At 46.0% G+C, this 13,148-nt stretch overlaps 1 protein-coding gene and 1 pseudogene across 1 annotated transcript in view; one reads left to right on the forward strand and one right to left on the reverse strand.

The window, feature by feature from the left end:
- Positions 1-4,281, forward strand: part of LOC140419375 (uncharacterized) — a 107,496-nt gene extending 103,215 nt beyond the window's left edge. Inside the window, exon 3 of the mRNA XM_072503251.1 lies at positions 3,470-4,281. Coding sequence (XP_072359352.1) covers positions 3,470-4,134 — 665 coding nt within the window. The 3' untranslated portion in view covers positions 4,135-4,281. The remainder of the gene's footprint in view (positions 1-3,469) is intronic.
- A 2,961-nt stretch (positions 4,282-7,242) lies between these two features.
- On the reverse strand, positions 7,243-10,185 carry LOC140417847 (uncharacterized; annotated as a pseudogene).
- Positions 10,186-13,148: the final 2,963 nt, after the last annotated feature.

The following is a 13,148-nucleotide window of genomic DNA, read 5'->3' on the forward strand; positions in this document are numbered from 1 at the left end:
TTGCATCTAGAGGGTTGTAAAGTGCCTGATTAAATATAAGGTTCTGTTCTCTGAGCTTCCGTTGAGATCCAAATGAGTAGTTTGGGATGCCAAAGACAGAGAAGTCAGACTGAGAGCGGGGCAAAGAATCAAAATAGCAGACAACTCAATGCTCTGGATCACGGTTCCAGAGGTGATGTTCCTCGAAGAATACACTCAATTTGGATTTAGTCTCCACTGTGCAGTGGATTTAGTCTCCTCAGTGTAGAGGAGATCACACTGCAAGCAGCAAAAACAGAAAACTAAACTGCAAACAGCACAAGTTAATCACTGTCATCTGGAAATTGTCATTTCATTTCATTTCATTTTCATTTCATTTCATTTTTCAATTGGATTTGGGGCACTGCAATGTGGGAAAGGAGGAGGTGAAAGGGCAGAGGCTGTATCTGCTGCTTACATCAAAATGTACTGGAATGAAACAAGACCTTGAAGGTTAATTCCTGTGGATAAAGTTGAGCAGGCTGAACATGTTTTCTTTGGAAAATAGTGAGGGATGACCAGATTGAGATTTTTGAGATTATTAAAGCTTTTAACAGGATAGATAGGTGGACCATGTTTCTACTTGTGGAGGGATGAAAATAGCAATACGTTAGTCAGAATAACTTCTAATGAGAAAGAAACACGGAAGGCTTCAAATATACATAACATCTGGCAGCATCTGTGGGCTGAGAAAGGGTGAACATAAAATGTGCACTGATACGGTGCAGTTCTGATGAAAGTTCACACCTGAAATGTAAACCATATGTATCTTTCCACAAACACTGCCAGATCTACTGTGTAGTTTTGACATGTTCTACTTCTACTTCAGATATCCAGCATCTGCAGGATTTTGCATTTCAGCAACCGAAGGCTGTGGGAAATTGAAACTTGTAACATAAATTTTTTTTGCAGTCATACCAAAAATATATGATCTAAATATTTGATGAAGGAAAACAAAACACCTGTTCTTTTTACCTGCTAGCGAAGGAAATCTGCCACCTTTACCTGGTCTGGCGTAATAATAATAATCTTTATACATGTGACTCCAGACACACTGCAATGTGGTTGACTCTTAACTGTCTCCCAAGGGCAATCAGGGATTGGCAATAAATGTTGGCACAGCCTGCGACACCCATGCCCCATGAACAAATAAAATAAGGCCCGAGTCAGTTCACATCTAATTGTGGGATTTTATTTTGCTGTTAATTACACACAAGACAGACCCATGCTGGAGGGTTCGTGCACCTTTTTCTTGCAGTATTAATTGATTTATAATTGTGTATAGTGTCTCTCGGGTTCCAAGCGTAATCGGATCACATAACCTTATATTCCATAGCGACACATCGCCCTCCAATGTCGGAAGAATTACCCAGCTTTCAGAGCGAATCAGAATGTGCCCTATCCACCCTTGACAAGAGGTCTGCGCAGACGCAATTGCAGATTGGAAATGGTACATGCGCAGTGTGGGCTCCGGCAGCCGCATGCGCAGTGTGGGTGCTGCCGCCGCCGCCGGGAGGAGATCATTTGGATTCCGCGAATCGAGAGAAACAGCCGCTTGTGGCCGGGTAATGGAGGTGGCGGAGTGGGTGCTGAGGCTTCATAAACACCCAGTGCAGGACTCAAAACCATAATAAGAACCGATCGGTCCCGCGTTCGCACCAAATGGGGCCGCGGCAGCTGCTGCCGAAAGGCCCGAAACCATGTCCACCAAATTTAATAATGTGCAGCAGGGCGCATGCGCGGTTCTCCCTGTCCTGTCAGCAGGAGGAGAGAATGTTGTGCATTTCTCTCCTGGACTGACAGGGATCGATTCTGCAAACTCCTTTTACAGGGGGTTGGGATGGCTGGATTTACACACAGCAAACTCAAACCAAGAGAAATGTTTGCCTCTTCTCAATGTTTATATTTGGACTGACAGTGATTGATTGTGGAAACTCCTTTTACAGGGGGTTCACAGAGTAGAATAGAATCATAGACCACCTGCAGTGCAAAGAGACCATTCGGCACATCGAATATACACCAACCCTCTGAAAGAGCACCCTACCTAGGCCCATTCCCCCACCTGATCCCCATATCTATCCCCATAATGGGAGGATTTACACACAGCAAACTTGAACCATAACATCTCTTCTCAATTTTTATTCCTGGACTGACAGTGATGACTTTTGCTTTACAGGACGTTGGAAGAGCAGAATTTGAAGGTGGAAAAGTCAAACCAAATAGCAGATCAAAATCTGACAGTCACTCCATTCATCAGAACATAAATGTAAGTGTGTCTTTCTTGGATAGTCAAGTCTTAGAGGTAATAAAGGAATGTGCGTGAGCATCAGAAACATGAGACAAGACTAAGTCGGGTGATGTGAACGAGATAGAAACTCATTCTAGGCCGTGGCAGTGATATGTGGTCAGAAACCGAGCTGTGGTTTCTGAAGAGTCATCTTCCTCCACAGATGCTGCCAGACCTGGTGAGTTTATCCAGCATTTTCTGTTTGTATTTCAGATTTCCACAGTATTTACTTTTATTTCAGTGAAATATTTTTCCATGGTATGTGAATAGTCTGGTTGAGCCTCGCACTGTTGTCAGGGATGGGGATGGAGTCAATGCTCCGGGTGTGGAACTTGTAGCAGGGACTGAAGACCATGATTTCAAACTTCTCAATATTTCATTGGAGGAAATTTCTGTTCATCCAGTACAGGATGTCAGTCAGATCAGGACAGTGTACGACTTGGATTGGAACTTGGAGGTGGTGTGGTTCACATACACCTGCTTTCCTGATTCTTCTCCGTGGTGAAGGTGCAATGAAAATCGCTTATTATCTCAAGTAGGATTCAAATGAAGTTCCTGTGAAAAGCTCCTAGTCGCCACATTCTGGCACCTGTTGGGAGGCTGGTACAGGAATTGAACCGTGCTGCTGGCCTTGTTCTGCATTACAAGCCAGCTGTTTAGCCCACTGTGCTAAACCAGCCCCAACTGGGGTTGAGGGTCTGGGAGATTCTGTCAAAGCTCTGGCTGAGTTTTAGATACACACAGTCCATTACCTTCACCCATTCTGCTCCCAGCTCTCTCTCTCCTCCGAAAGAGGCCAGTGTTTTATCAATGCTCAGACCAGTTGACAGGTTCCCTCTCCTGAAGGACATTAATGAACCAGTTGGGTTTTTATGACAATCCAGTAGTTTTTATGGTCACTTTTCCCCAGTGCCGGCCCCACAAATGACCAGATTCATTCAGCTCAATTTCACAAGCTGCCTTTGTGTTTTTGTGGGTTCTCTCTCACTCCCTATTTTCTGTTTTGAAACAATTTCACAGGATATGAGAACAGGAGGATTTCCAGTGGGGAAACTGAAACCATTCATCACATCAGGATCTGACAGATGCCCAATTGATCATAACGTCAATTTGATTGGAATTTGAAGATGGAAGAAAAAAACACTGTTCACATTGTGGAGAAATCGTGGAAATGTGGAGACTGTGGGAAGGGATTCATTTACCCATCTGCACTGGAAACCCATCGACGCTCTCACACTGGAGAGAGGCCGTTCATCTGCTCCGAGTGTGAAAAAGGATTCACTGATTCATCTACCCTGCTGACACACCAGCAAATTCACACTGACAAGACATCATTTAAATGTCCAGACTGCGGGAAGTGCTTCAAAAGTTCCAGGAATCTGATGCTGCATCAACGTGTTCACACTGACGAGAGACCATTCAGGTGCTCTCACTGTGGGACTGGGTTCAGGCGATCATCACAACTGACTGTACACCGGCGAATTCACACTGGGGAGAGGCCGTTCACCTGCTCCGAGTGTGGGAAGGGATTCACTCAGTCGTCGGATCTGCTGAGACACCAGCGGGTTCACACTGGGGAGAAACCATTTAAATGCCCAGTCTGCAGGAAGTGTTCTAAAAGTTCTGAGGATCTAATGTACCATCAGCGCGTTCACACTGACGAGAGACCGTTCAGCTGCTCTCACTGTGCGACTAGATTCAGGCAATCGTTTGAGCTCACAGCACACCAGCGAATTCACACTGGGGAGAGGCCATTCACCTGCTCCGATTGTGGAAAGAGATTCACTCAGTCATCCAACCTACTGAGACACCACCGAGTTCACAAGTAACGACAGTGATTGAATTTTGTTGTGACATCCAGGATTCAACAATGTTCATTGGGGTCTGTTTCTGCTGATGTTGTTAAACTCCAGCCCAGTTAACAGCCAAGTTACTATTCTAGATAAATGTTAAATAAATCAACTTTATGTTAAGCACACTGCATTGCATCTTTTTAATATCTCTAACTCACATTAATCCCTTTTGAAGGGCTCTCATTCTTCCCTGTTTCCCATTCTCACTTCCAACAACAAGTGTGAGGAGCTCATGGAGCTACATAGACAATCCGATCAGCTGCCTCTGCTGCTTTCCTCCCTTCCACGAGCCCACTGGGGCCAGACTTTTGTTTCTGAGCTCTGAACTCACACCTTTCTCCAGTTTCTCTGCCGTCTTCTCTCGTGCCCTCTCAGTGCTCCTGTTGTCCATGAGACCCACCTTCTGCTGTATTGACCCTATTCTCACTGAACGACCGATCACCCAACTTCCCCTTGTTAGCTGATTATGTCAACAGGTCTCTCTCTTCTGGTACTGTCCCTCTCACCTTTAAATCCACCGTCATCACCCATCTTAAAAAAGGGTCTATCCTCGGCCCCTCCTATTTCTCATCTACAAGCTGCCACTCGGTGACATAATCCAAAAACACCATGTTAGTTTTCACATGTACACTGACAACACCCAGCTCTACCTCACCACCTTCCCTCTCCATTCCTCCACTGTTACTAAATGATCAAATTGCTTATCCCACATCCAGTACTGGATGAGCAGAAATTTTGATTAAAAATTGTGAAGGCCAAAGTCATTGTCTTCAGCTACCACTATAAATTCAGTTCCCTAACTGGGCAGTACGGTAGCATTGTGGCTAGCACAATTGCTTCACAGCTCCAGGGTCCAGGTTCACGGTCTGTGCGGAGTCTGCACATCCTCCCCGTGTGTGCGTGGGTTTCCTCCGGGTTCTCCGGTTTCCTCCCACAGTCCAAAGATGTGCAGGTTAGGTGGATTGGCCATGATAAATTGCCCTTAGTGTCCAAAATTGACCTTAGTGTTGGGTGGGGTTACTGAGTTATGAGGCTAGGGTGGAGGTGTTGACCTTGGGTAGGGTGCTCTTTCCAAGAGCCGGTGCAGACTCGATGGGCCGAATGACCTCCTTCTGCACTGTAAATTCTATGAATTCTAACTACCGTGTCCATCCGCATGAGGTAATATTGGAATACATTTTCCTGTGTTTGTCAAGCCAGGAATCTTTATTTCGAAGCAAGAGAGACACACACACAGCTATTCCGATAATCAATACATTTCTGAAGATTTTATTGGGTTCCAAGATAGTGATTTCTTACAGATCTTCCCACCTTCAAGAGGGAATATCCTTATTGACGTCTCACAATCTGATTTCTGATTAACCCAGCTATTTCTAAACTACAAGCTTCTTTTCCGAATTTCTTGTTACATTCCATAGATAATATTCTAAAGTTGCTGGAATGATCAGAATCAGCAACACAAACGCTTGAGCTGCCACCGTGAATACATATAAAATCTTTTCCAGTAAAATGTGATCATTATTGACTGAGATTTATTTTCCCCACCTGCACACCATCTCTCACAATTCTAAATTATTGGCATCGTAAACACATCTGGTTCAAACAAAGGTTCAGGCACAAACTTCAAAGATTCTCCAGCTCCCTGTTCACCTGCATCCACCTTGTGGATATTTTCTGAATCCAGATCCTAGATCTCTCTTCACTTTAATTTTACTATTTTACTCCCTCTGAATGATTCCAGTGAGTTTAATTCTGTCCTGATTGTTTTAAAGTCCGATTCTCTGCGCATGGTACGTCTATGTCTTGATAATTTAAAATGCTCTCTCATTCTATGTTAATTACTCCATGTTGTTCTGTAGTCGAATAGCTCAAAAAATTCTGGGACGTGTTCTCCTGTGAAGGGTCACCATGTGTTTCCACATGTAACATCACATCTGCACACACATCTGTATCCCAAAAGGATGTTCCATGTACCATCTGAAACAGCGCACTCATGGATTTTCAAGTGATCTTATTAAAAGATGAAGGTCTCTTAAAAGATGAAGGAACCACTCCGTATGGTCCCAATGCTTTCAGGTAGTGACCAGACTTGTCAGATTCCATTATTGTTAAGTTCTGAAGCAAGGCTACAATCATCTCCAATTGAAAACTATCAATCACTTGTCTCATCTACACTTTCCTGACTTCCACTAGAATGTACGTGGAAATCCAGTTTGTCTATTCCGTTGAATTAGACCCACAGAATTATTCCAATTCCCAATCGCTGGTGTGATTTTATTTTCTTTGATTAAAAATGGGGCTTCCAGGGCGGCACGGTGGTGCAGTGCTTAGCACTGCTGCCTCATGCCGCCGAGGACCCGGGTTCGATCGCAGCCCCGGTCCACCGTCCGTGTGGAGTTTGCACATTCTCCCCGTGTCTGCATGGATCTTGCCCCCACAACCCAAAGATGTGCAGGGTAGGTGGATTGGCCACGCTAAATTGCCCCTTAATTGGAAAAACACAATTGGGTACTCTAAATTTATTAAGAAAAAAGAAAATGGGCTTCCCATTCTGTCTGTTTCAGGAGAGTGCGGAAAACTTACTGTCTGTCCGGAGTCTGCACATCCTCCCCGTGTGTGCGTGGGTTTCCTCCATCCTCCCCGTGTGTGCGTGGGTTTCCTCCGGGTGCTCGGGTTTCCTCCCACAGTCCAAAGATGTGCAGGTTAGGTGGATTGGCCATGCTAAATTGCTCTTAGAGTGTCCAAAATTGCCCTTAGTGTTGGGTGGGGTTACTGGGTTATGGGGATAGGGTGGTGGTGTGGACCTTGGGTAGGGTGCTCTGTCCAAGAGCTGATGCAGACTCGATGGGCCGAATGGCCTCCTTCTGCAGTGTAAATACTATGATTCAGTATTTTTAGATCCGAGACAGAGATACAGATCGGTTTGAGGGAAACTCTCATATCTCCCATTTTCAGGCACTTTGTCTTGAACGATATCAAATGGGCTGAAGCCAAATCTTTAAAAAACCTTTAAACTTTAGTTTAAATTCTCACCGCGTTGCTTGATTGTAAAAGGGTGAAGCAAACATTCACAAATGGGCACAATTGTCAACTTTACGTAACTTTATTTCCAGATTAAAGATGAACAAGACACCATTTTGATCTTTGTTTTTCCAATTATTTTGATATTTTTTCTCAGTCTTGCCAAGATGTTGTTTTCTTTCTTCAGGAGTCTTTCCCCATCGCTGTATTATAACTCAGGAAAAATCAAACTAAAAAAGTTAGCTTTCATGGCTAAACAAATGCTTCAACCTTCTTGGACCAAAAATAGTTAAAGAGGGTGGAGCTTCCCACAGCTTGTGAGCTCCGAAATATAACTTCAAGGCTGAAGTTTATCTTCAGAGATTGAAACGTTTTGGTGCCTTTTCCAATTGTACCAGTAAATTGTGATTCACACTGAAAGGTTTACTTTCACTCAGTAATTAGAACATTTCACTTTCTCAGCACTGACACTTTAGATCAAATCCCAATTGTTCACTTCTCTTGCAGCTGGTGTGTGGAGAAGATCATGTTCACTGTAGATCTGTCAGCACAGAAACCGCACTGTGCTTCTGGATACACTCAGTCTGCAAGTAGATGAATCTTTAAACATGACCTGAGTGAAGGTCTTCCCAGTGATGCTGAGGAGATGTCCCTGAAGTTACTGCAATCTCCTCTGTCACTGCTGTTTTTGTAGATTTTGATGATATTTGTGTCACACGTTTCCTGTGAAATGGATCCTACCTCCCAACAGAGGAGGAGATTATGAAGGTGTGGCAGGCGATGGGAATTTCCGTGTTTGAGCAGTTCAGCTGGAATTCAAGCCTTTCTCGGTGCCTTTCTGCTTGCTCAGCAATCAATGGCTTTTTCCAGCTCAAGTGATGACATTTTGTCCAACTCAACCATGACAGAAGCTGCAGGAGAGTCAAACAGAGACAGGGAGATGTCCGTCTCACAGGGGTACAGCTCACAGTCATGTTCAACGCAGCAGGTAATCTGTTTAGATCCGTCAGTGAGAACTTCAGCATCTGCCGATTTCAGTTGGGCAATGTTGGTGAAGGAAGAACCAAGTGTCCTCTTAATCCCATCAAACACAGTAGGTTTCAGAGGCAATTCACATTTTGTGATGTCAGCTGATCCAGTGATTATTTCACACATTCTCCCTGGCTTTTACACAACTGTCTTTTGCAACTTTCACATGATGCAGTGTTCTCGGTGTTGGGTTTATGTTGTACATCAGGTCGGCTTTGCTTTTTGCTTCAATGACAGATGTCATCTCTGCTGAGTGGCTCTCAAACCAGTCTTTGTTGTGGGTTCCACCTTTACCAAATGTTGCTGCTGTGTGTCAGAAATGATTCAACTCAGCGACTTCCAAACCATCAATAACAATGTTAATGGACGTCAGCAAGAATTGTCAGCAAGGATTAATCAGCACTTTCTAATTGGCGATGTGGAGAATTGGAACAAGGAGTAATTTCAATGGGGGAGGTGGGCAAATTCTGCCCATCAAAACCCCCAACATGCTAATTAAAATTCACCACTGGGGTTACCATTGAAAGTTAACTTTCTCCTGAATGTGGGGGAGACAGAATGTGTGAGAAACAGCTCCTCCAATCAGATTCAGTCTCTCCCAATCTGGCTGCTCCTCCAGTCTAGGCCTGGATGTGATTTACAGGAAAGTCCACTCACTGCAGTTACTTGTGAACTCGCTGGTGTCTCAGCAGAGTGGACGACCGACCAAACCTCTTCCCACACACCGAACAGGTGAATGGCCTCTCCCCAGTGTGAACTTGCTGGTGTCTCTGAAGGGTACATGTCTGATTGAATCGCTTCCCACACACGGAGCATGAGAACGGCTGCTCCCCAGTGTGCGTGCGCTGGTGTACAGTGAGGTCAGATGAGTGCCTGAACCCAGTCCCGCAGAGAGAGCACCTGAATGGTTTCTCGTCAGTGTGAACACGTTGATGGCATATCAGTTCCCCAGAACTTTTATAGCCTTTCCCACAGTCTGGGCATCTGAAAGGTCTCTCGTCAGAGTGAACTCACTGGTGTCTCAGCAGGTGGGCTGAAATGGTGAATCCCTTCCCACACTCGGAGCAGATGAATGGTCTCTCCCCAGCGTGCATTCGCTGGTGTGTCAGCAGGTTGGATGACTGAGTGAATCCCTTCCCACACTCAGAGCAGGTGAGCGGCCTCTCCCCAGTATGAACTCGCTGGTGTGTCAGCAGGTGGGATGACTGAGTGAATCCCTTGCCACACTCAGAGCAGGTGAGCGGCCTCTCCCCGGTGTGAACTCGCTGGTGTGTCAGCAGGTTGGATGACTGAGTGAATCCCTTCCCACACTCAGAGCAGGTGAGTGGCCTCTCCCCGGTGTGAACTCGCTGGTGTGTCAGCAGGTGGGATGAGGTACTGAATCCCTTCCCACACTTGGGACAGGTGAACGGTTGCTCCTCAGTGTGAATTCGCCGATGAATTTCCAGCCTAACTGGATAATCAAAACCCTTCCCACAGTCTCCACATTTCCACAGTTTCTCCTCAGTGTGACGATGCTTGTGGTTCGACCGGCCGGATTGGCTGAAGTCTCGTCCACACACAGAACACGTGGACGGTTTCTCCTCACTGTGATCGGTGCTTTTTCCTTCCATGTTCAAAATCCGATCATATTCCGGTTGTGATAAATTAGGCGACTCTGTCAGATCCTGATGTGATGTTTGGTTTCAGTTTCCTGACAGAAAGTCCTCCCCTTCCAATACCCTGTGAAATTGAGTTAAAACAGAAATAAGGGAGTGAGAACTCACAAAAACACAAAGGCAGCTTGTGAAATTGAGCTGAACCTGGTCATTTGGTGGGTTCGAGGCAGTGGGCAGGGATACAGATTTTACATATCTACAATTGACCAGAACTTGGCAACACCTCCCAAACTCTCATCCTCCACCACCTCGATGGACTGGGATAGCAGGTTTATGTGAACATCTTCACCTCCAAATTCCTCTCCAGGTCACACACCATTCTGACTTGTCTGACATTCAGACTGGATGAACAGAACCTTCCTCCATTTAAATATGTAGAATGAAGCCATTGTTTTCAATCCCCTTTATAAACTCCATTCCCTACCCACTGATTCCATCCCTCTTCAATCCCCACTACAAACTCCATTCCCTACCCACTGACTCCATCCCTCTTCAATCCCCTCTACAAACTCCCCTCTACAAACTCCATTTCCTACCCACTGACTCCATCCCACGGTAGCATTGTGGATAGCACAATTGCTTCACAACTCCAGGGTCCCAGGTTCGATTCCGGCTTGGGTCACTGTCTGTGCGGAGTCTGCACATCCCCGTGTGTGCGTGGGTTTCCTCCGAGTGCTCCGGGTTCTCCCAAAGATGTACAGGTTAGGTGGATTGGCCAGAATAATTGGCCTTAGTGTCCAAAATTGCCCTTAGTGTTGGGTGGGGTTACTGGGTTATGGGGATAGGGTGGAGGTGTTCACCTTTGGTTGGATGCGCTTTCCAAGAGCCGGTGCAGACTCGATGGGCTGAATGGCCTCCTTCTGCACTGTAAATTCTATGATAATCCCTCTTCAATCCCGTCTACAAACTCTATTCCCTACACACTGACTCCATCCCGATCCCTGGGAATTGTCTGAGGCTGAACCCTGGTTCACACCCAACAAAAAATGTTTCACCCCAAGCTGACTTTTCAACTATATATCCACAAGACTATTTTCACCTCAGTAACATTGGCCGACTCCATTTAATGCGATAGGACAGAAACCATGTTTAAACTGGACTTTTTGGGTGAAAAACGACCAATAAAACGGCTGACCCTCTGCCTATGAGTCAGCAGAACAAAAGGATTCACGTCTCCGATTCAGGTAATCTGAAGAGCTTCTATCAGACCATCCGTGAACTGCACTGTCCAACTGCAGAGGGAGCTACCGGAAGGCCATTTGACAAACTCTTGCTAACGGAGTCTGTGTCTTCCCAAACACCAAACCCTGAACAGATAGCACCTCTTTCTACCTATAATGTCAGGGAGGATATCAGCCTGGAACAGAAAGGCAATTGCCAGACACTTGAGATGTTTATACACATTGAACTGGATTCTCCACCATCCGCAGCGGGGTCCCTGATGCAGTGGAGAATCGTAAAATTGGTATTGGCGCCAGGCGTCGATCCAAACGCGATGCTCTGACACCCGCCCCCCGCTGGGATCAGGGTTCGAGCACACACCAACAAGAGGAGAAAATAATACAAATGGGTCTTAATGACCCATTAGGGTCAATGGCTGACACTCAGTCAGCAAGAAGATGGAATCTTGTAAACATGACCACAGTGAAGATCTTCCCAGTGATGTTAAGAAGTGAGAAGTCCCTGTAGTTGTTGCAATCTCCTCTGTCACTGCTGTTTTAAAAAAATTGTGATGATGTTTGCATCACGCATATGGAATGGGTCCTGTCATCCATCAGAGATGGAGCAGGTCATAAAGGTGTGGAAGTCGATGGGACTATCCGTGTTTGAGCATTTCAGAAAGCCAGGTGCCTTTCTGCTGGCTCAGCAATCAATGGCCTTTTCCAGCTCAAGTGATGAGTGTTCCTCGTCCAACTCAACCATATCAGGAAGCAGCGAGAGAGTCATACGGAGACTGGGAGATGTCTGCTTTTACAGGAGTGCAGCTCTCAGTCATGTTCAACCCAGCGGGACATGTTTACTTCTGTCGGTGAGAACTTCACTATCTTGCGATTTCAGCCGGGCAGCTTTGGTGATGGTCGGATGAAGCGCCATCTTCATCCAATCACACAGAGATTTCCATTGTCACAGGCAGTCTGGAATCATTGACAGAGGCTGATCCAATGTTTCTTCACAGAGTATGTCCCTGATTTTTACACAACTGTCTTGGCTACTTTCACGTGATGCAATTTAATTCCCTAATGGACAGAAGTCAGCAAGAACTGTCAAGAAGGATTAATCTGCACTTTCTAATTGAAGTTGACAACCAGTGGAACATTTGCAGACACTGATTTGCATCAGAAGATCAATTTAGGATTGAAGTACAAGTTCATAATTTTACTGTAAAGGTGTTCCTGTTGACAGTTCTTGAATTAAGGAGAAAGATCACAGGCGCTACTTTTAAAAAGGGACATTTTTAAAATCAGTAACATCTCCAGAATATTAAACTGCAGCCAGTTAAAGTGTTTGTTAACATCAGCAGAATCTGATGCACTAAGCGTCAAGAACCACAAAGACATGTGAGACTTTAACCAAGGCTTTAATACACTACATAGGAAGCTTACCCGACACAGACGACCCCAGACAAAAGGGTCCGGTCTCAGAATCTGGGTCTTATACCTAACTCCCGGGGGAGTGGCCAAGGCGGAGCTCTCCGTGGCCAGGTCAGGTTACATACAGGTGACCGAACCTCTACAGAGCTATAGTACAATACACAGTACAATACACAGGATTACAGGGCCACGTTACACACAACTATTATATAACTATGTACAATGCTAGGGAAGTACAGTGGTGTATCACCACATTCACCCCTTGTTTAGAAGGAAGTCCGGGGTGAAAATATGGAGTAGCAACACGGTGAACAAACAGGGAGTAACGAACAGAGTCCATCAGGAGGTTCCGTGTCGTCAGAGGTCGAGACGAGCGATGGGTTTGGTCGATCTCTTTGAACGTCGGAGCTGCGGCGCTGAGGTAGTGTCCGGCGGTATCCGTGCGGTCAGTGGTGCTGGGTCGCGAGGCGGCATGACGTCCCCAACCGCTTTGGCTGGCTCGAGGCGAAACTGCGGGATGACAGCGGCTGGCACGGAGTAGTAACAGGCTGAGGGATCGACGGGAGCAGAGAGGGAGCGGGGTGGAGGTTGCGGGGCGGGGGCCCCTGAGGGGGCCAGGTCCTTGATGGAGAGGGCCTCCTCACGCCCGTTGGGGTACGCTATGTACGCGTATTGTGGGTTGGCGTGGAGG

Source organism: Scyliorhinus torazame, chromosome 5 (genome assembly GCF_047496885.1).
Source record: "Scyliorhinus torazame isolate Kashiwa2021f chromosome 5, sScyTor2.1, whole genome shotgun sequence".
NCBI lineage: Eukaryota > Metazoa > Chordata > Chondrichthyes > Carcharhiniformes > Scyliorhinidae > Scyliorhinus > Scyliorhinus torazame.